Genomic DNA, 22300 nt, shown 5'->3' on the forward strand with positions numbered 1-22300 from the left:
AGAATAAGACTGCTTTTGGCCTCAAGGCTTCAATAGTGGAATCTTCTAGATCATTCTATGAAAGTGACATTTCGTACTCGAAATAAAGACAATGATAAATTCTAACAAACAGAAGGTGAACTCACTGTTTGTAAGGATGTTAATGGTCTAAATGGCTATTATTTATAGACACTTCTAAGGTTAGCCTTAAGGCTGTGTGCTTACACAATGGAAATATAGTGCCTTCAATATCTGTTGTGAGTATGCCTTCCACAAAAAAGAAACATATATGTAGGTTAGTGCAAATGCATCGTTTTGGTTATATCTCATATTGTGACTGCCTTCACAACGCGAGTTGCCATGGTATTGTACTACCTCGGATAAATAGCACTTCACCAGTGGAGAAGACTATTGTTATTTATTCTCAGCGGATGCCACCACCGAGATGGCACCATTTCAACAAAAAGCTTGTTGGCTTCTCTTTACCGGGCGGGCAGGTACCCTGGTGTTGCAATAGTGACAACCCAGTTATGAAGTATAATTATAGTTATGAAGATAACTATAGTTATAACTATAACTATAGAAGTATAACTATAGTTATAACACCAGGGTACCTGCCCACCCACCCACCGAAGAGAAGCCAACAAGCTTTGAAACGGTGCCATCTGGGTGGTGGTATCCACTGAGAATAAATAACAATAGTCTTCTCCACTGGTGGTGTTATTTATTCGAGGTAGTACAATACCATGGCAACTCGTTGTGAAGGCAGTCACAATATGAGATATAACCAAAACGATGCCAATTTAATTAATTAATTAATTTAACTACTTTGGTAGATAGCTATGATGCATTTGCACCAACCTACATATTAGTCATTCTACCTCGTAGCATGAGGCCTTTGCCTTTAATACTTTATAGTCTAAAAGAAAGATATGCAAACACACAGAACATCCTCTTAGATGTACACTATCAAAAGTATGAGCAGCAGATATGTGGTGATTTAAAGGTAATTGCTAATTTATTAGGACTACAAAAGGGTTACACTAAGTATTGTTGCTTTCTCTGTGAGTGAGATAGTCGTACCAAGGATATGCACTACGAGAAGAGGAGTTGGCCTCAACAAAATTCATTAACACCTGGAATGAAGAATGTAGCATATGAACCACTGATAGATCCAAATAAAGTTTTACTTCCACCAATCTATGTCAAACAGAGGCTCATGAAAAATTTCATGAAGGCTTTGGAAGTGAACGGTCCTGCATTCACATACTCACAAGAGACATTCCCAAGACTTCAGGCACCTCCGGAGCCAGGTGGGAAGGAGCAGTAGTGCGTAGCACACGCTTCTTGATTAGACCGGGGTTCGAGCCCGTCACCACCAAATATGGAGGATGCAGAAAGGTCAGGGAATGACTACTGCGTATCCCGGAGCAATATGGCCTTAGTTGCTCCTATAAACCAAACAACAACAACAACCCAATACTTCAACAGAGAAGATTAAGGTAGGTGTTTTCATTGGTTCCACACAAAGGCAACTTTTCAAAGACAAACAGGTTGAATGTATCCTTAGTGATAGCCTTTCAAAATGTTTTGAATGTTTTTCTAGGAAATGTTAAAGCAGGCAACTACAGGCAGTTGTGGAAGGTGTTGTTACTTCTTATGAAAAACTGGGGTGCAACCTGTCACTGAAGATGCATTTCTTGCACTTACATCTGGATTTCTTCCTGCCAAACTGTGGTACTGTTAGCAACGAACATGGTGAGTGTTTCTATCAAGACATCGCAGCAATAGAACAAAGATACAAAAGCAAATGGAGTGCTGCCACGTTAGCTGATTATTGTTGGATGGTGAAAAGGGATTCCCCCAAAGCTGAATACAAGCGAAAGGCCTAAAAACGGTCCTATGTATGATACAGGTAAATTCGTAGCTACATCTTATTGCCATATAAATAAAAAATACCTTACATAAATATAAAAAAAATACTTTTCTTAAAAACAACAGCCAATCTGCCATTTTAAGCACTATTTCTGTGTTTATAACCCCAAAATCTATAAAGTAAACTTACTTTCATGCTAGTAACAAGATATGACCCAAAATTTGTTCAGTGTAATCAGTATAAATGGTTTGCACTGTTGTTTCTTCACAGTTAGTGAAAAACTTAAAATAATCAAAGAATTAAAGAACTGAGAAACCATGCAGTGTGAAGAAAATAAAATGTCAGTGATCGTCACATATGAGATTGGAGGAAAAAGAAGGAGCTGATGCAAAGAACCAAAACTGCTACTATAAAATAGTAGTAGTTTTGGGTCTTTTCAGGGGTAGGAATAAAAATATCCAAAGATTGGAAAAAAGATTTATGACTGTGTCACTGAGAAGCAACAGATTGGATGTGTGATTTCTGAATGTGTATGAAAGAATGCACTCCGTTTTCAGAGATATGTGATCTCTTCCTTGTAGCAGCATTCATACCTTCTATCATAAGTTGATAATGCTGATCAGACGCCAGCAAATTTTGAGATTCTCTTTGATTTAGAAGAGCATTTTAATGAAGATCCAATAAATCTAGACATTTTCAGGATTTATTGGATGACTGATTTCTACACCAGTAAGTTAGAGAGGCAACAACAGATTAGCAGTGGCACATTGTATAATTGGACTCTCCAGATAAAGAACTGTCTGTAGTATTGATGTGGGATACACTTAAAAATATAACTACTGTAAATGATAGGAATTTTGCTTTCATAATGGTGACTGCAGTGATCTCAGACAATTGTTAAACTAGATGGATATGAGTGAATCACATAGGTGCATTAGATATGAATGGTAGAAATTTTGATTCTTCTGCAAAGTTTACTGAAAAACTGAACAGATATTTTACATCTAGACACATGTCAAAGGTTGGCAGGGTTGTTAATGACAGTAATGATAGTATGCTACTGCAACAGGATCTAGAAAAGTTGGGCATATGAGCTGAGAAGTGGCAACTGAAGTTTAACGTCGACAAATGCAAAGTACTGCATATGGGTAGCAGTAACTCTAGAGAAATGAACCAAATGTGTGTTGTTATACTCAGGGAAGTGAAGAATGAAAGAGACCTGGAGTAATTGTGCAGTCAGATATGAAGTTTTCTGAGCAGTGCAGACAGGCTGCCAGAGTAGGTCATGGGGTCTTGTCAATGATATACAGGAATTTTGCGACCAGTGATAAGGTGATTATCCCCTTGTATAAGGAAATGGTCAGGCCACACCTTGAGTACTGTATACAGCTCTGGATGCGTCATTTTAGGAAGGGTGTAGAGTTGCTAGAACAAATGCAGAGAAAGGCAACATTGCAACCTGTCCACAATTCTCGGACAACTTGATGTCTGACCGTATCGTAACTCCCAAGTCTGTTCCTCCACTGCTGATTTTAGTTCAGCTCCACCAAGTGGATAAGTTATTTTGGGGTTGCTGCTCCCCAAAAGACCTTGAATTAAAGACTAGCTGCCACTTTTCTGACCATCTCGGAAGTCTATCTAGGTCACTCTGAAGAAACTCTGTTTGGCGGCGATCATTAATTACTCTACTGATCTTTATTTCATCTGCAAGTTTAGACTTCACGCCCTCCATCCCTTCATAGATGTCATTTAAGATAATCAAAAACAACAGTGGTCCCAATACTGATCCTTGGGGAACCCCACTACTTATATTAACCCAATCTGAGGAATAACCATTTACAGCAACCCTCTGCCTGGTGCACTCAAGCCATCGTGCTATCCATCTAAGGATTATCCCTATGATTCCAGCCTGCTCCAACTTATAAAGTAACCACTCGTGTGGGACTGAGTCAAATGCTTTGCTGAAATCCAAATAAACAATGTCGATATTATTCCCTAAATCCAGCTCACGAGTGACCTGTCAAAATGGTTAATCAGATTTGTTAAACATGATTTTCCCTTTACAAAACCATGCTGTGTATCCTACAGAATTCCATTTCCATCTAAATGATCCTGAATTCCACCCTTGATCATTGCCTCCATGATTTTCCCTACTACTGAAGTTAGACTGGCTGGTCAGTAATTTCCCGTTACACTCCTAGAACCGCCTTTATGTTCCAATTTATGCCAATCCAACAGAATCTCTCCTGAGTCCAGTGATGCTCTCATAACTAGCCTTAATTGTTCAATGCACTCACTTGCCACCTCCTTTAAGATTGTAGGGTATATGCCATCAACCACAGGAGCCTTACTCGCTGTAGGCGCTAAAGTTCTCATTAAATAATCCTTTGAAATTTCAACATCATTAATTACATGTTTTTTCAACTTTGCTTCCATAATATCTCATTGACACAAAGGGGTTTTTTATGTAAATATCGATGCAAACTAACTGTTGAGTTCATCTGCAACTTCAGCTATGTTATCTACTACTATCCCACATCCATTACATAAGGGTCCAATTTGATTTGTCCTTCTGTTCTTTGCATTTATATATGTGAAGAATTCCTTAACTGCACTCTTTGCTCTCATCTTTATTCCTTATCCCCACTCTTTGCGGGCGCCTCCGTAGCCAGGTGGGAAGGAGCAGCAGTGCGTAGTACACGCTTCTTGATTAGACCGGGGTTCGAGCTCGTCACCACCAAATACGGAGGATGCGGAAAGGTCAAGGGAATGACCACCGCATATTCCCGGAGCAATATGGCCTTAGTTGCTAATGCTCCTAAAAACCAAATAATAACAACAACCACTCTTTGCTCTCATCTTTATTCCCTATTCCCACTCTTTGCTCTCTCCCCGACTCAGTAAAGATACTATATATAGGGCGCCTCCGTAGCCAGGTGAGCAGGAGCAGCAGTCCGTAGCACATTCTTCTTGATTAGATCGGGGTTCGAGCTCGTGAGCCACCAAATACGGAGGATGCGGAAAGGTCAGTGAATGAACACCGCATATGCCCGTAGCAATATGGCCTTAGTTGCTAATGCTCTTAAAAACCAAACAACAACAGCATGCTATATATAGTGAAAATTATACTTCGCTTAATAAAACGTCTTTCTCCTTCAGAAAACGAATGATGAACATAATTGTGAACCCCTGGCGCTCGTCGCCGTGATGGGAAATTGTGCTGTAAATCTACTTCACAATAAAGATTTATTTATTTATTTATTTATTTATAATTCAACCATGGAAGACCAACATGGAATAGAACATCAGTGTTCTGCAAATTCTTTCCAAAATAAGAGATTTTAAAAGATGAACTTGAGTTGGAAATTAATGAAATACTTTTAACTATTTTTGCTAAATAAGTTCGAAGCCTAGAAAATATGGACTGAGATCATCTACGATTATCTCAGTACAGTAGTACCAGAATAGAATCCGAAAGAGCGTTTTCTGCCGCTAATCAAATACTGTATGTACCAACATTAGTTCAACAATCACACTATTGATTGCTTATGTTTCTTAATTTTAAACAATCATACTATTGATTGCTTATGTTTCTTAAGAGCTCACTTTATTCGAACAGGGTAGTGTGGATGCTTAAACATAACTAAACATTTCAGTAACAATATGTATTTTTTTTGTTTTTAGAATAACTTTATTTTAATGATTTTTTTCAGAATATTTATTATTGCAATAAAAGTTTATTTGAAACATGAATAATTGAAGTAATTACAGTACTTGTTTTTTTCCTTACTTTATTGCGCCTAATCGTCATCAAAATTTATTGAATAAAACGTTTGTTTTTGGAATACTTGTATCCCGGTTTCATTAATTAAAAATACCGAAATACTAGTATTAAGATTTTGACCGTTATTGTAAGCCCTAGGTGGTGGTATCCACCAAGGATAAGTAACATCAGTCTTCTCCATTATGAAGCGTTGCTTATTGGAGGTAGTGGAATATCAAGGCAACTCATTGCGAAGGCATTCACAATATGAGGTACATGTACTGTATATCAAAAATGATGCCATTTCACCTACTTCGGTGATTTACTACAAACTAAAATGATGCTATGCAATAACTTGTTCAATTGTCAAAATGTTGATATTGTTCAATATTTTTTAATATTAAAAATAAAGAATTTGCATATTTAAAAAACATTAAGTGTGAAAACGTCATTATAATAATACACTTAGTATTCTTTATCACAAACTTTTTACACAGGAAACTTCTTACGCAGGAAAATAATATATTACAATATATATAGTTTAAATTGGGACTTAAGAAACGAAACCTAGTACAGGGGAAAATTTTTTGTGGGAATTTTTTATCCGGGTTCTACTGTATCTGTCATGTACTAATTTATGTTTCCTCCAGATCTGCTGCAGTTCATTCCACCACCTGGGTATTGATAATACTACTAACGTGACAGCTAAGTGGCACAACAGTAATGTTCATTTTGTACAAAAAATCTGAAACAACTCTGATTTTCCAAACTCCTCCCCCCCCCCATCTTACACAAGAGATGAGAGATGAAATTTAGAGATGACTTTATTTCTTAGCTGTGATTGCAGTAAGTACTCAGTAGGCCATATTTTGTAAACTACAAAAGGGGTTTGAACACTAACCCCACCCAGTGTTGATCACACTGAATGGGGTTAGTTAGTGTTGCAGCAAAATGACTGTACAACTCGAACCCAAAGAACCATGGGTTTGACATCGGGGAACCTGGGGTTCTTGACCAGATGAAAAGAGATTTCATATACCACCTAGCCCCATATCCATCACCAGCACGGATACTCAAGGAAAGGTCATTAATCACACATCCAACAGGGCATCAAAGTAGTCTCCCATTGTCTCTCTGCCCCAAAGACCAATGGCCAGCTGTTTATTTACAGCAATAGAACTTTTGTTCTAAATGAACAATTCTGGAACAATTCTCCATTCCAGGATACCACGCTGTGGGTATGGAGCCCTGGAATCCCTTGTTTCCAGGGTTCCATATCCACAGTGTGGTATCCTCGGCCTCACTGAATACTTTTAAACTTAATCAGCAGCTAGAAAACTTCTTATTGTAATGCAATTCTTCAGTCATGCCATGAATCTCAAGGAGCAAAAATATATTATCTTTCTAAGTCAGAAAGCTTCTGCTCTTTTTCCCATTATTGATGGCCACCAACTCAACCCTTCACCTTCTGTCTTGTTTCTAGGTGTTATTCTTGACTTGAAGCTAAGCTTTTTTAACTGTATTTCCCATCTCCACTCAAAAAGCACTCAGAGCATTTTGGAACCTAAAAACGAATGTTTGCTGATAAGAAGACCTATTTTGTTCTATTCAAGATTTAGTCTCTGCTGTGCCTCTGTGGTTTGGAATGTGGCTCCTATGCCCTCCTTCAAGAAAATTCAGAGTATCAAATACTGTGTTCTGAAATGGGCTAATAGATAAACCATCTCAAGGTCTAACTGTGCAGCAACCTTAATTGCACACCCATCACATATGGAACTAGAATTGGAAACTTGAAAACATTTACACTTCTCTAATCTCCATTGGGTAAAATTTCTAGAGATTCTTTCTAAATTCAATAATTAGGATCTTCAGGAAGCTATTAGTCAGTCTGAATTTGAGGAAGTATGATGACTACAGGCAGAACATGATGCCCCTGGATGAAATTGTGGGCTGGAGTTCTGCTCTCTGCCAAGAACTAGTGTTGTAACATGTAGGGTTTTGCATCAGTCAACTTAGCTATATAATCATTTGAGTAATAAATATAAATCTTCAGTGTCAGATTATTCAGTTTTAATGTTTTTCTAATGTTTGTAAATCTATCATTTCTGTTATGAGGATCACTATAATTATACTTTTTACAGTTTTTAATTAGCATTATTCTTGTTTTCTAGGATGGAAATGTAATGGCTGTATGCCACTTTATATTGTTAATGTTTTTTTTTTTTTTTTAAATCATGGAAGGTGGCACAGTCCATTGAAACATGTTTATTTTAATGTACCTGTTAAATATATATTAAATTATTTTAAATTATGAGCACACAATTAAATGTACAATATCCTTCAGCTCCAACATTTATGATATGTCATTTTAACAGTTTGTGTATTTATCAGCTGCTATTAAATATCATTATTGTAATTGCTTACAAGAACCTAAAACAAATTGCCATTTATAACGTGTAATTTAGTGAATACATTGTGGGACAATAAGTTGAGAGAAATATTTTGAAAAAAAAAAAATAAAAAATAAATAAATAATAATAATAATAATAATAATAATAATAATAAATAAATAAAATAAATAAATAACACTTTCTCTACCTATAAAAGGAAATGAATTCTCCCATCTACCATAGTGGTGTTTGACAATAAATATATTTTATTTGGAGAAAATATCCCTTAGCCCTTCTATGGAACACAAACCAGTCATGAGGCAAGCTGCAAGTAAGTTTGCAAAAACATTTATAAATGCAAATAGAATTAACTATTGAAAAGTGAACAAATTATACACAACCTCTTGAACGTGCTACTATCAAAAAAGAGAAATTGAAAACATATTCCTAGGGCATGATAAATATAATCTATGCTGAACATGAGCAGACCCACCATTATCGATTTTTGAAGCCTTAATCAATAAATAAAAAATAATATATACATTTAAGAAAAAAATTAATAAATAATAAATTATAACCGATTAATTAAATAATAAAAAAAATTACTAAAATCCAAAAGAAAAACGAAACTTGCTAGGAAACCAGGAAAGACATGGGAATAATTAGCAGTCTTCAGCATGTTTACAATGTGTTTTTACTATAAATTTTTGTGCATATATTTTTTTTATTTATATAGTTAAATGTACAGCCTACAAACAACAGTCGTGCAGCTTTAAGTGGTGCAACTGTGAGTTTAGGATCAGCAGTTCCTTCTGCAGCAGTAGTGGTATCAGCTGCATCAGTTGGACTTACTGTTAGCCCTTCTATCACTGCTAACATGGTTTCTCTTCCTGGATCAGTGCCTGCTCAGTATGCTGGAGTACCACCCCCTGGACGGTGGCCAGTAAGCCAAGATATTGCTACACTTGATGCAATAGGTAAGTTTTCTAGTATCGTCAACTGTTTCTGTTAATATGTATAATTACATGAATATGTTATATGAATAAGAAATTAGTATAAATTGTATAATAATTAATATACAGATTTCATTGCCAGGGTTGTTGCAGATGCAATTGGAATACTAAGATGGAAATGCAATCTACAGTATAGGATAATGAATAATTTTAAGATGTATGTGTGTGTGTGCAGTTTGAGTATAGAGAGACAATCTGAAAGAAATCAACTTTATTTTATTATTATTATTATTTATTTATTTTATTTTGTTATGAAACACCCAAACAAAAAAGGTAAATGAACCTGTAGTGCTGTGCATTGGTTGAAAGCTGAAAAGACAGAAGATACTTGTTCACATCAGACAAGAGTTTCTTTAGATTGTAATTTTTGAGAAATATAATTTTTGAAGAAAAGTTGTTCCAGAAAATAGAAGTAGAAGTGATAAATGAGGAAGAGGATAAGTTGGTTCTGTGAGATTGGATTTGGACAGTTAGTAGATGGAAGGTCACAGTTGGGACACATGTTTAGACAAGTTTGGAAGAGAGAGGGAGAATTATGTATGTCAGTTCAAAAGAACAGTACTCATTGAATTATCAGTAGAAAAGGCATCCAGCAGATACAGGAGTACTCTTGATTTACCGGAAAGCAGATTAACCGGGACACTTCAAGACTCCAAATAAAAAAAAAAAAAAAAATCAACCAGAAATCATAAAATCCAAGTAATAATCAGAATAGGTATAAACAGATGTTTTGCAAGTCTTAAATAAGTGACAAGAAGCAGTGTTATAACTCGTCATTGGGAGATTAATGTACCTATTATCTTGCAACCCTTGGTGTCTTCGCACCTGCTGCTCAATGCTCTATTCACACCTGCTGCTCAAAAAAAAAAAAAAGAAAAGAGAAACGATGTTTAGTTTGTTTTAGTGCATTGCGTCGATTGTTATGTTCCATTGCACTGCAAAAAGACAAATTTTGTTTTGTTATTTATGTCAAGGATGTCAATTTTTTTTACAGGATATATATATATATATATATATATATATATATATTTATTTATTTTTTTTTTTTTTTTTTGTTTGGCAATCATGAAAATGATGGGCAAATGCAAATGAGTTGGGCTTTCAATTAAACAAAAACTTGAAATTATTCGAAAGTTTTAAAATGGTGCATCCGTTAAATCTTTAAGGAACCATTATAATATTGGTGACCAAACGATATGCGACATCATAAAAAATAAAGGGAAGCACCACATTGGACACACGAGTAGTGCACGGTAAGTTTTTTTAATTTTTATCTATTGTCATATTTTTTACTTAGGTTGCTGAACATTTTTCGATACAATAAATCCCCAACTTACATAACTTCAGGCTTACGTAAATTTTTTTCACTCAATTTTTTTTTTTTTTTTTTTAGGATTGTAAAATTTAAAACAGTAAAAAAATTAATAAAATAAAATAAGCAATCGATAATGACTATTGACAGCATGCACAAATTGCACAAGAGATATGGAGTAACAAGCTTAAAATATAGGAATGAAGAAGGTCCTGAAAATTTATTTATGTTTTTTTTTTTTTTTTTTTATACGACTGAAGATTGTCACAAATGCACAAAAGTATTGTCACAAATGCACAAAAGATCGAGTTTACTACTCATTTATGATGAATTTCACTAACAGAAAAGCCCAATAAACTAGAAAGTGAAAATTGTTTTTATTGTGTTATAGTAGTGACCTCCAGAAGTGTGCTTTAGTAAAATCAGAGCTGGCATGGGGAGATAATAGTGAGTTTTTACCTTAACCCTGTGAAGTTCTTTACAGAAAATTTAATTTTGACCACTATCATGGTGCTGACTAAGAGAATAAGTGACAGCAGGACTAGTAAATCTACTAAGAAAAGGAAAGTGATCGATTTGGATCAGAAAATTAAAATAATAAGGATGTATGAAAATGGTCACACGTTAACAAGTACCGTGTGGAATTTATATTTGTCAGTGTCGACAGTGAACCCAATAATAAAAGACAAAGACGAAGTACGAGAATGGATCAGCACTAATGAAGTCAACTATAAAAACCAAGGCTACGAAATACATATCAGTTTTTACAGTACAAAACATCCTTTTTTCCCTTCCTTTTATGTTTTTTTTTCTTATGTGCCAAACCGGCTATTTCACCGCTGTCCCCATATAGCTTTTAATTGAACTAATTAAAAATATATAACTATATTTCTATATATATAACTAATATATAACTATTTTACTTCAATCTTCTATATTTTGATATAGTAGCATATTTTATTAGTCATTCCTGAGTTACTTAAAACTCGACTTACGTAAGAAGTTCTGGAATATATGTTATGTATGTCGGGAACTTGCTGTATTTTTGGATTAATCGGGAAATCAATTATCGGTGATTTTTTTTTTTTTTTAACCATCTAAGTCGGAAAATCGAAAGTCTACTGTGCTTAACATCTGTGAGACAGAGTGGAGAGGCTTTGTAAGAGACAGTCATTAATTAACGTAACTGCCCTCTTTTGAATGGAATCTACAAGCTTAAGAGAAGTTTTGGCAGCACTGTGCCAAATGTGGGAACAATATTCCATGTAGAGTGGATTTTAGATTTGTACAAAGTGAGTAGTAGATGTTTAGCTGAAAAGTAATTAGTAGTAGTAGCACGGGATCCAAGAAAGCAAGTGTATGAGCTTATGCAGCATCAGCCAAAAAAAAAAAAAAAAAAAACACACCATTCCCTCCAAATGACTGTCCAGTTCCTCATTAAATTTATTTAACCTATTAACTTCCACAACGACAGATGGAAGTTTGTTCCAGCAATTAACCACCTGCTCGCTAAAGGCAAATTTCCGCACATCTATTCTACATCTGTCCTTTCTTAATTTGAATTTATGCCCCCTTAGGATCGTAATCTGAACAAGTGGAAGGATCCCATCAGAATTCAGCGAGCTCAACCCATTCAAGGCCTTATACACCTCAATCAGATCACCGCGCAGGTGCCTAGTCTCCATCCACTGCAATTTGCAGAACTTAAGCCTCTCTTGGTAAGAGGATCTCTTCATTCCCCTCACCAATCTTGTTGCCCTTCTCTGTACATGCTCAAGAAAATCTACATCCTTCCTAAAATGAGGCCTCCAGACCTGTACTCAAGGCGTGGCCTGACCATTGCCTTATACAGAGAGACAATCACCTCCTTTTCCCTGCTAGCAAAATTCCTATATATCATTGACAAAACCCCATGACCTGCCCTGGCAGCCTGTCTGCATTGCTCAGAAAACTTCATATCTGACTGTACAATTACTCCCAGGTCTTTTTCATTTTCTACCACCTTAAGTGTAGTACCACACAGTTGGTATGTTTCTCTGGGGTTACTTCTACCCATATGTAGTACTTTGCATTTGTCAAGGTTAAACTTAAGTTGCCACTTCTCAGCCCATCTGCCCAAATTTTCTAGATCCTGTTGCAGTAGCACACTGCCATTACTGTCATTAACAACCCTGCCAACCTTTGTATCATCTGCAAATTTCGACACTAAGCCTTGATATATACTTTCATCAATAGCATTGATAAATATACAAAACAACAGTGGACTCAACACCGAACCCTGTGGGACTCCACTAATAACATTAGTCCATGAAGAGCAGCACCCATTGATTACAACCCTCTGTCTTCTCCCACTCAACCATCCTTTTATCCATTGTAGCAACTTACCCTTAATACCATTTTGCTCCAATTTGTACAATAGTCTTCCATGCGCAACAGTGTCAAAAGCTTTCCTGAAATCCAAATATACGATATCAAAATTATTTTTTGCATCCAGTTCCTTTGTAACCACAACATAATATCCTATCAAATTTGTCAGACAAGACTTTCCCTTAACAAACCCATGCTGTATCTAAATTATTGCTGCAGTTTTGTCTAGATGATCCTGCAATGCATCTTTAACCAGTGACTCCATTATTTTACCTGGAACAGAAGTTAAACTAACTGGTCTGTAATTACTCGTGTCACCCTTCAATCCCCCTTTGTGAATTGGGGATACATGCATATCTCCAGTTCGTGGGGACCTCCCCCGAGTCCATGGATGCTCTCATAATTATGGCTAAGGGTTTGCTTAGTTGCTTTGCCGCCTCCTTTAATATAACTGGATATATCCCATCCACCCCAGGTGCCTTTCTTATGTTTAACTTCAACAATTTCTCCTCCACTTTGCTCTCAGTTATTACAAAATCATTAAGCACCCTGCTACAATTTGATAACCTTCTGCTTCATTTTCAAACCTTAATAACTCCTCATGTGTGAATGTAGATGCAAAAATACTCATTCAGTTTGTTTGCTATCTGAGCAGGATCATCAACAGTCAAACCATCGATATCAAATGGACCAATCAGATTCATTCCCTTCCTTTTAGAGTTTATATAAGTAAAGAAATCCTTGCTGTTTTTCTTAGCATCCTTTGCCTAAGATTTCTTGTAATCTGCCTTCACCTGCCTAACCTCCTTTGTCATCTCAGACTAGCTTATATCTGCCATAGGCTTCTGAGTCGCTTGATAATTTATATGCATCCCATGCATTTTGTCCTCTGTCACGAGTATCATTAGTTCATTTGATAACCATTTAGGCCTAAACCTTGAACAATATCTCTTAATAGGTATGAAACCTTTAGTAGCTTCCATGATTAATTCCTTGAATGCTTCCCACTTGAATTTACTGTTGATAACATCGTCAGCAATCCCACTGAACAGAATTTAAAAACTGTCTGAGACCACTGTACTCACCTTTATGGAAGCAAAAACCCTTTCCTTTACTCCTGATGGTAATTATATCTTTAAGTAAATCCCACATCAGTACACTGTGATCACTGCCACCTAGTGGTTCCTTTATCTGCAAATTCTTAATACACGAATGATCACTGCTGATAACGATATCAAGAGTATTAACCTCTCTGGTTGCCTGAGAACACAAAAGAAAATTCATTTTTTTGAATGCAGAGGAAGCAATATTTGTGATCTACTTATGCCAAAGGAGATTAGAAGTCACTTATGATACCCGGTAGGTATATGTGATTCAAATTAGAAATCGGAGCAGCATCAAAGATAAGCATAGGAGCAGTAGACTTTTTTGCGAGAGATAAGATAAGATTAAGTTTTAAAAGGATTAAAGTTAACTAAATTTTCTTCATCCCCACTGGAGAATAGCATTTAAAGAATTAGTGGTAATATTTGAGGCTGTTTGTTTAGGAGAAAATTATCTCAAACTGGAATGTGGAATGCAGTTTACTGCCATCAGAAAATTATGAATAGGAATTCCGGTTTTGGTGAAAGCAGGTCATTAATATACAAGAGCGGAAAAAGAGACAGAGAGAGAGGGAATTGAACCTTGGGAAATAGGCAGCATTGGTGGAAAGGTTAGAAGATGGAGCCTTTTACCCTCACCCACAGTGACTGACCAGGAAGAAAAGTGGAATATTCAATTGCAAAAAAAAAAAAAAAAAAAACATTAGCTGTCCATAAGATGGGAGCTTGTTTAGAAGATATTTATGCCAAACATGATAAAATACCTTAGAAATGCCAAGGGCAACTGCTTGAGTTTCACGAAATTTTTGCATCAAGTTTATCCAAAGATGAGTATCATAAGTCAAATAAATTATACATTGTATAAAGGGCGCCTCCATAGCCAGGTGGGCAGGAGCGGCAGTGCATAGCACACACTTCTTGATTAGAGAGAGATTCGAGCCCGTGACTACCAAATACGGAGGATGCGGAAAGGTCAGAGAATGACCACCGCATATCCCCGGAGCAATATGGACTTAGTTGCTAATGCTCCTAAAAACCAAACAACAACAACATTGTATAAAGTTTATTGTTAAATAATGTTTGTCAATATGATGACTTACCTTAACTCATGGCTTAGAGAGTCATTGGTAGAGAGAGGACCTTCAAATATTAGTTCATGCTTGTCAAAAACTGCACTCTATGACAGAACTGTTGTTTGTTAATGTATGCGGAAGAATAAATAACTTTGTAAAGTTTAATATCATCTGCATGGAGTTACCACTCAACATTAAACTTAAATAAGGTTGAGAGATTATTAATGTCAACAGTAAAAAAAAGAATGGACCAAGGATGAGCCTTGGGGAACATTTCGGGAAACAGTAAACAGAGTTGATGAAGTATCATCAATTATTACAGATAGTTTACGATTTCTAAGCAGTGAATCAAGTAAATCCAGTAAAGGGGATCCTAGACCATAATACAAAAGTTTGAAGAGCAGAAGATCTATGCAGACAGGGGCAGATGCATGTGAAATATCAGGATAAAGTGAATCAGTTTGATTTCCTTCCAACTTAGTTTGTAGGAAATGAGAGAACAAGGCCAGAGTTGAAATAGTTGATTTTCTGTGAAGAAAAGTATATTGATGAATATTGATAAAAGGGTGACTAATAGGTCAATTAGTCATTAGGAGTAGCTTTCTCACCCTGTTTTTTATATATCAAAATGATATAGGCCTCTTTGAATGCTAAAGGTAACAACCATGAAGAAGACAGTAATTGAAGAGATTTGTAAGAGTTGGAGCTAGAGACGAGCTACTTTTCTTCAAGAAAAGAGCAAGGAGGGTATCAGGACATGGAACATGGAAATCTTTAAGCCGAGAAATGCCTCACTGGACATCATCAGTAGTGAGAAAATCTATCAAAGGAGTCAGTATTATATTCAAATAGATAACAGGGAATAGAACATTGCTGTTCGGGAGAACAAAGTTTTGAGAAATGGGTAGCAAAAAAGGTTAGCAATGCCAAGAGGGCAGTTGATTAAGATAGAATCATTAGTTAACATAGAAATTCTGGAGGATCTTGATAGCTGTTTGAGATTAGCTCCAGAATGGTCCGGAATTGAAATCCCGAGTAAGTTAAGTTTCGAGAATAATACTACAGTTACTAGTAACTGAAGTATACAGTTACTACAGATACTGGCTGATGTGAGCAAATTTCCAAGCAGAAGGAAAAACATCAATGAAAAGAAATGCTATCAAGATTCAGTGCATTCTTTACATCAAGATTATTTAGAATTCTTGTAACATCCTTCTGTCCAAAGGTCACAGAGTGGCATTCAGTGTATAGGAGTGGTAGGAAGTGTCTATACAAGAGTTAGAAGAAAAGTAGGATACTTTTCTTCTAACTTATCTTTATCTGAATTAGCTTTATCTTTAGCTGAGGATCCAATAAAACCATTATATTGTAATAGTGTTGGCAGTATAGATGGGGCAACTCTGTAGTCAGGTGGGAAGGAGCAACAGTGCATAACGCACGCTCCTTGATTAGACCAGGGTTCGAACCCATCACCACCAAATACGGAGGATGCGGAAAGGTCAGGGAATGACCACCGCATATCCCGGAGCAATATGGCCTTAGTTGCTAATGCTCCTAAAAACCAGATAACAAACAAACAGTATAGATGGACAGAATTTACTGCCAAAAGCTCTGATAAGAGACCAGAATGCTTGACTACCATTTGAATAAGAAGTAAGTTTTTTGCTCTTAGTCTTTTCAGAATTAAGTTTGAATTGATAAATAATTGTTTTACAATTGTTCTTGGTTTTTGTTTAGGCCAGGGGTCCCCAAACTTTTAGAGAAGTGGGCCACATATGAATTTTTGGAATATTTGGCGGGCCAGAGAAAATGCTTAATTATTGAAAATTATATTCAATCATATTTATGCAGAGAAACAAATTTTATACCTACCTATATCTACAGATTCAAAAATAACTTGGTGGATATGTAATATAAAATATACCAGTTTGTTTATATCAAATTTTAATTATTACTTATTTATTTAATAATCACAAAAATACAGTTAGTAATACAACAAAATGCAATGAATGTGGTTGTAGAGTGCGATTGAGTTTCGTAATATCGGGTTGTGAAGTACTAGTTACAATTCTTAAAAAGTCGTGCATATGTGGGTCAATTAGACATGATTGAATTTTTGATTATGCATATTTCATTTTTGAAAAGGTCTACTCACATATATATATACTTCCGAAAATTGATGCAACCTTTCTAGCAAATTTTTTAATTTTTATGTAATCTGAATCAGATAATGTTGAATAAAATTGAATTAGATTTTCATTTTGAAATATTGTCTTCAGTGCATCATTAGATTGCAGATATACCAACTATAATTGCAAATTCTCATCAACATCGTTGACAGGTATGTCAAAGAGATTTTGAAAAAGTTCAAACACCTTTGAATTATTTTTGAAATCAGAAAATCTATCTGTAAAATTTTCCTGCAACAAACTGTTTTGAACAAAATTTGCAGTAGAAAAATTACAGTGAGTCATATTTTTAGATAAATTATCGCTATATGGAAAACATGAATAATTATTCGGAAGTAACTCTTAAATAACTCCAGTTTTGTTTCAAATGCTTTGATATTATAATACAATCCACTGACAAGTTTGTCTCGTCTTTGTAGTTTCATATTAAGAAAATTCAGGTGTTCGCATATATCTGTTAAAAAGGCAAGGTTCTACAACCATTTGAGATCTGACAGTTCTGGAACAGGTTTCAATTTTTTGTTCATAAATAGATCTGCTGCAATCCTAAGTTCAAAAAATCACTTCAACATGTTACCTTGACTCAACTATCATACTTCAGTGTGTTACAACAGATCACCATATTCAGCCTCAATTGTTTCAAGAAAATTTTTGAATTGCTGATGATTCAGATCAGTCTTGTGAATAAAATTTACTGTTGATATTACAGTTGACATGACTGAATTTACACCCAAAAATTTTTTTGCACAAAGACTGCTGGTGAATTATACAATGAACTTGCATTGGCTTTTTAATATTTTTACCCTCAAGATATTTATGAAGCTGACCCATGAACCCAATTTTAGTACCAACCACATTTTTAGCCCCATCGATCATAACTGCTGATAGCAAATCCCAATTCAATTTGAGGCTGTCAATTGCTTCCAACATACTCAAAAATATATTTTCACCTGTTGTATCTTTCAATCTTTTTAATGCATCTAGCTCTTCAGTTACTTCAAAACTTAGATTTACACCACAGATATAAATTAGTAATTGAGCTGTATGGCTCAATTACTCTAACTACAGATAAATTTTGATGAACAAAAGTTCTAATCTTCTGTTGTTGACTTTGAAAATTTTGGGTTAGTTCTTGGAGTTTTCTCTGCCACAAAGCTCCTTGAAATTTAGCATAATTAGAGGCATGTTTTGTGGTGTTGTGATGTTTCACATTATATTCCTTGAACACCAACAAGGCTTCATTGCAAATAAGACAAGTGCAAGTATCATTAATGTGCAAAAAGTAATTAATTGGCCACTGCTCATTAAAAACGTGACACTCAGCATCAACTATATATATATTTTTTTTTTCCGACATCAACTCTGACATGATTTTTATGGGGTCACTGGAATAATAATAAAAAAAAAATACTCATAAATATTGAAGTAAGCAAGCACTGACATGTCTTAAAATTTTATGAAATATTTTAACATAAAATAAATTTTAAGGTTTATTACAAAAAAATTTAAACAGTTGATTTTTAGCAAATCACTTCCATGGCTTTTCATATGATAGGAAATGCGATTTTAATTACTACCAAAATGTAACATCAGATAAAAACAGTACCTACTTAACTGACACTAACTTTTTTTATAAAACTATTTGTTGAGGCTACTGAAGTTAGTTGCACTCGCAAAGTGTTCGATCAATACAACACTTCTGTATTTTCTCTTAACACTTTATTAACATATATATAAGCCACTAACAAATGTTTAACTTAACAAGTGAACTGCTAAAGAAAAATATTTACAATATGATGGGCAGAATATAACCCCACTACTAAAGGGGTAGGTCTCTGTGGAGTGGAATGCAAGCATCACCCAAGCCAAGATAAGAGATTAGAAAATCCATAATTGCTGTCTCTAATGACTATTGCTATTTAATGACAGGGTCAAGATTAACGGATTATTTTAACAATGTTTCAAAGAATAACTTTGAGTGGAAATAGCAGAATTAATATCTAACAAGACTAAGCCGATGACGCAGGCATCAACACTATTAATCAACCGACAAATGTTCAAATAATCTGTAAAATGTGTTTTTTCATTAATTTTATTGTGATCTAATAAACATTAATTTTTATGATCTAATTGAAATATCTGCAGACCTGACAAAATTATCTATTTTGTGGGCCAGTTCTGCCCCTCAGACCCCTGGTTTAGACAGAAAAGAAGCTGGAGATTTGGATACAAGCCAGTATAATATGCTAAATTTTTATCTCAAACAGCCTTAGCACATTTGGAAAATCAAGGTTTAGATAAAGGATGAGATTTTAGGGTGGAATGTGAATAAAGGATGTCATCCCTATTATATGGACAGACATTGGTATCAGAAGACTTAAACAACCAGTAAACTAACTAACCTAGGAAAAAGGGGAATAGAAATCATGCTGATTATCTGTTTTAAAGTCTTCCCCCCCCACTCTGAGCCAAAGGACATGGCTCAGAGGGGGGGGGGGAAGAGAGAGAGAGAGAGAGAGAGATATTTTGAAAAGGGAACATGTCCAAGTTATCTGAGGATGCCTAGAGGATCACTAATATTGACATTGTACTTGGACATGTTGTTCGTAAGAAAATGTTCAAGGGTGTTGGGTGTGTGATTAGGATTTTCTGGTATCCTGGAAATAGTAAAACGGTTGTTCATCCATCTTAGTATTTAATATTCTAATCTGAAGTATCTGTTTAGGTTTGAGGCTGAAGCAGTGAACCAAGTTTTAGAAGTTTAAGTGGTACTAGTGTAAGGCACTTCAGGATGTACTGGAACATTCTTGATGGATTGCACACTCACACCAGCTCCAGTTGTATGGATTACAATGCAGCATAAGAAGTTTGGCCTCAGACTGAGGAAAAATTCACCTGACATATGAGTGCATTAGAATCATATCTATACATAGTTGAACTAACTGAAGTTGCATAATTGTATAACATCTGATATTGTGAAATCCATCCTAGTAGTAAGTGAACAAGCTATATGTGATCATTAGTAGTTGAAGAAGGCTCAGCATCTTGATCAGCTGGGTCCATTTCAATGTTTGCAACTCCAGCTGAAGTCGAATTTGGAAACATTAAAATTACCAAGGAAAGTTAGACTGTACGGAGTGGAGTTTCAAAGAAAAAAGAGTAAAAACATTCCAAGTGATTAGTAGATTTGTGAGAATGTAGTAGTAGTAGTAGAGGCATGTGATGCAAGAAAGCAAGCTTATGTTGCATCAGCCAAAAAAAAAAAAAAAAAACAATTTCACACATTCATTCCCTCTAAGAGTTTGTCCAGTTCCTCCTTGAATTTATTTAAGCTATCAACTTCCACAACAGCAGATGGAAGATGTTAGAAGCAACAGGTGAATTTCACCCGGTCAGACATTTAAACATGTGGTTCCACAGAAGATGACCCAAGAAACACCCTCTCCTCACCACTGATCATCGTTGATGGTGAATCTGTACTGTCAACAATACACTGGTTGGTCAACGGAGAATCGGAAATGAGTGTGGTGGTCAGATGAGTCCAAATACCTGGTGTAACATACCAGTGGACACCTTTGTGCATGGTGCTAACTATCCAGGCAGGTGGGCACCATGCACAGAGGCATCCATTGCTTAATATGGAACATGTTTGGCAGGCAAGAACTAGGACTCCTGGTGCTTATGGACCAACGTTTTACTGCTGAAGTTTACTGGTAGTCTTTAGGAGACCATGTGAACTCTGCCATAATGCATTTTTTCTGGACAGAAATAGGATTTTCCAAGACAGTAATGCACTGTATCATTGACCCACACTATGAATGAGTGGTTCGAGGAACACAGTGACCTCACCTGACCTTGGTCCAGTTGAATGCCTGTGGGATGTTTTGGAATGGGAAGTGAGGTATATATCATGCAGCTGTCATCTATTCCAATACTTGGAAACCTTGCAGGCAGTATGGCTGAAGATCGTATGGGCATTTTCACACATCTAGTGGAGTCAGTGCCTAGGCACCTAGCAGCTGTTATCCATCCACACAGTACGAGTTAGGTGTCACAATTCAGTGATCACTCAGTGTATGAGATCATGTTGAAAAATGTGGATAGGACAAAATGTTCTTGTGTCTGTAATTCTGCCCAGACATGACAGGAGGGGCTTGAGGGCTCGCAAGGCTTATGGAAGGGGAGGATTTTTCTTAGCATGGCTACCCTTAGTTGTTAGATCAAATTTATTTTTTCAAAGATGGTATTCACTTAAATAGAGGAGGTGCAAAGGCTGCCACAAGATCGACTCGAGTCAATGGCATGGGAAAAAATTACATTTGCACCCTCTGAGAGCATCTGTGACCAACCATTAATAACCTTAAAAACCTGAAAGTGAAAGTGTAATAGAGGCAAAATCCATCAGCAGTCAAGGAAAAACTCTTTTAAGTAACTCTTGGATGCTTGGTGGTTGTCAAAAGCAATAAAGTAAACTTAATTTGTATGTGAATAATGCCAGGAGTATTGTGAACAAATTATATGAATTTGAGATATTGATCAGGTCAAGTAATGCTGATTGGGGTTGCTGAGACATGGTACCACTCAGAGATATAAGATGAAGAATTTCATTTTGGTTAATACTGTGTGTTAAGGAGATAGGGAAGGATGAAATAGTGGGGAGTGATATTTCTAATCAAAAACTGCCAGAAGGCAACAAGAATCCTCCCTCAGTCAGGTTAACATAATATAAATGTTATTATTATTATTATTATTGACCATATGGTACAAGGAAGCCTAAGGCTTATGCTGCACCAGCCAAAAAAAAAAAAAAAATCCCAAGTTACCCCCTGAGAGAGAGAGAGAGAGAGAGAGAGAGAGAGAGAGAGAGAGAGAGAGAGAGAGAGAGAGAGAGAGAGAGAGAGAAGTTCAGGCAGTGTGATGTGAAATGACTTGCAGTAAAGGGAGGATTATATTGGGGGATGTTATAGGCCAAGTGATTTTGAGGAGTATGACAAAAATCACTTGAGGCAATTTGAATGGGCTAGCCAGTACAACTATCTCATTATGGACAACTTCAACCTGCTTCTAATAGAGTCTTGGTGCATTATGGCCTAAGCTGCCAATTCACCATTAAAAATGAAACCAACCAACCACTAATAGACTGGAATATGTGAGATGGTAATACACTATATGGTAACAGGTTTTTGAACAAACTGGTTGATTGCTACTTATCTTAGCATGTCTGAGATAGTACAA

General features: G+C 35.9%; 1 protein-coding gene across 4 annotated transcripts in view; it reads left to right on the plus strand.

Moving 5' to 3' along the window:
* The window catches only part of LOC150081594 (cell division cycle and apoptosis regulator protein 1-like), a 550339-nt gene that overhangs the window by 195494 nt on the left and 332545 nt on the right, over positions 1–22300 (plus strand). For all 4 annotated transcript variants that reach the window (XM_090380560.1, XM_090380561.1, XM_090380562.1 and 1 more), the window contains one exon: positions 8745–8985. In XM_090380560.1, the coding sequence (XP_090236686.1) occupies positions 8745–8985 (241 nt within the window). The remainder of the gene's footprint in view (positions 1–8744; positions 8986–22300) is intronic.

This window comes from Mastigoproctus giganteus, chromosome 8 (assembly GCF_048544385.1).
Source record: "Mastigoproctus giganteus isolate SK-2022 chromosome 8, ASM4854438v1, whole genome shotgun sequence".
Classification (NCBI taxonomy): Eukaryota; Metazoa; Arthropoda; class Arachnida; order Uropygi; family Thelyphonidae; genus Mastigoproctus; species Mastigoproctus giganteus.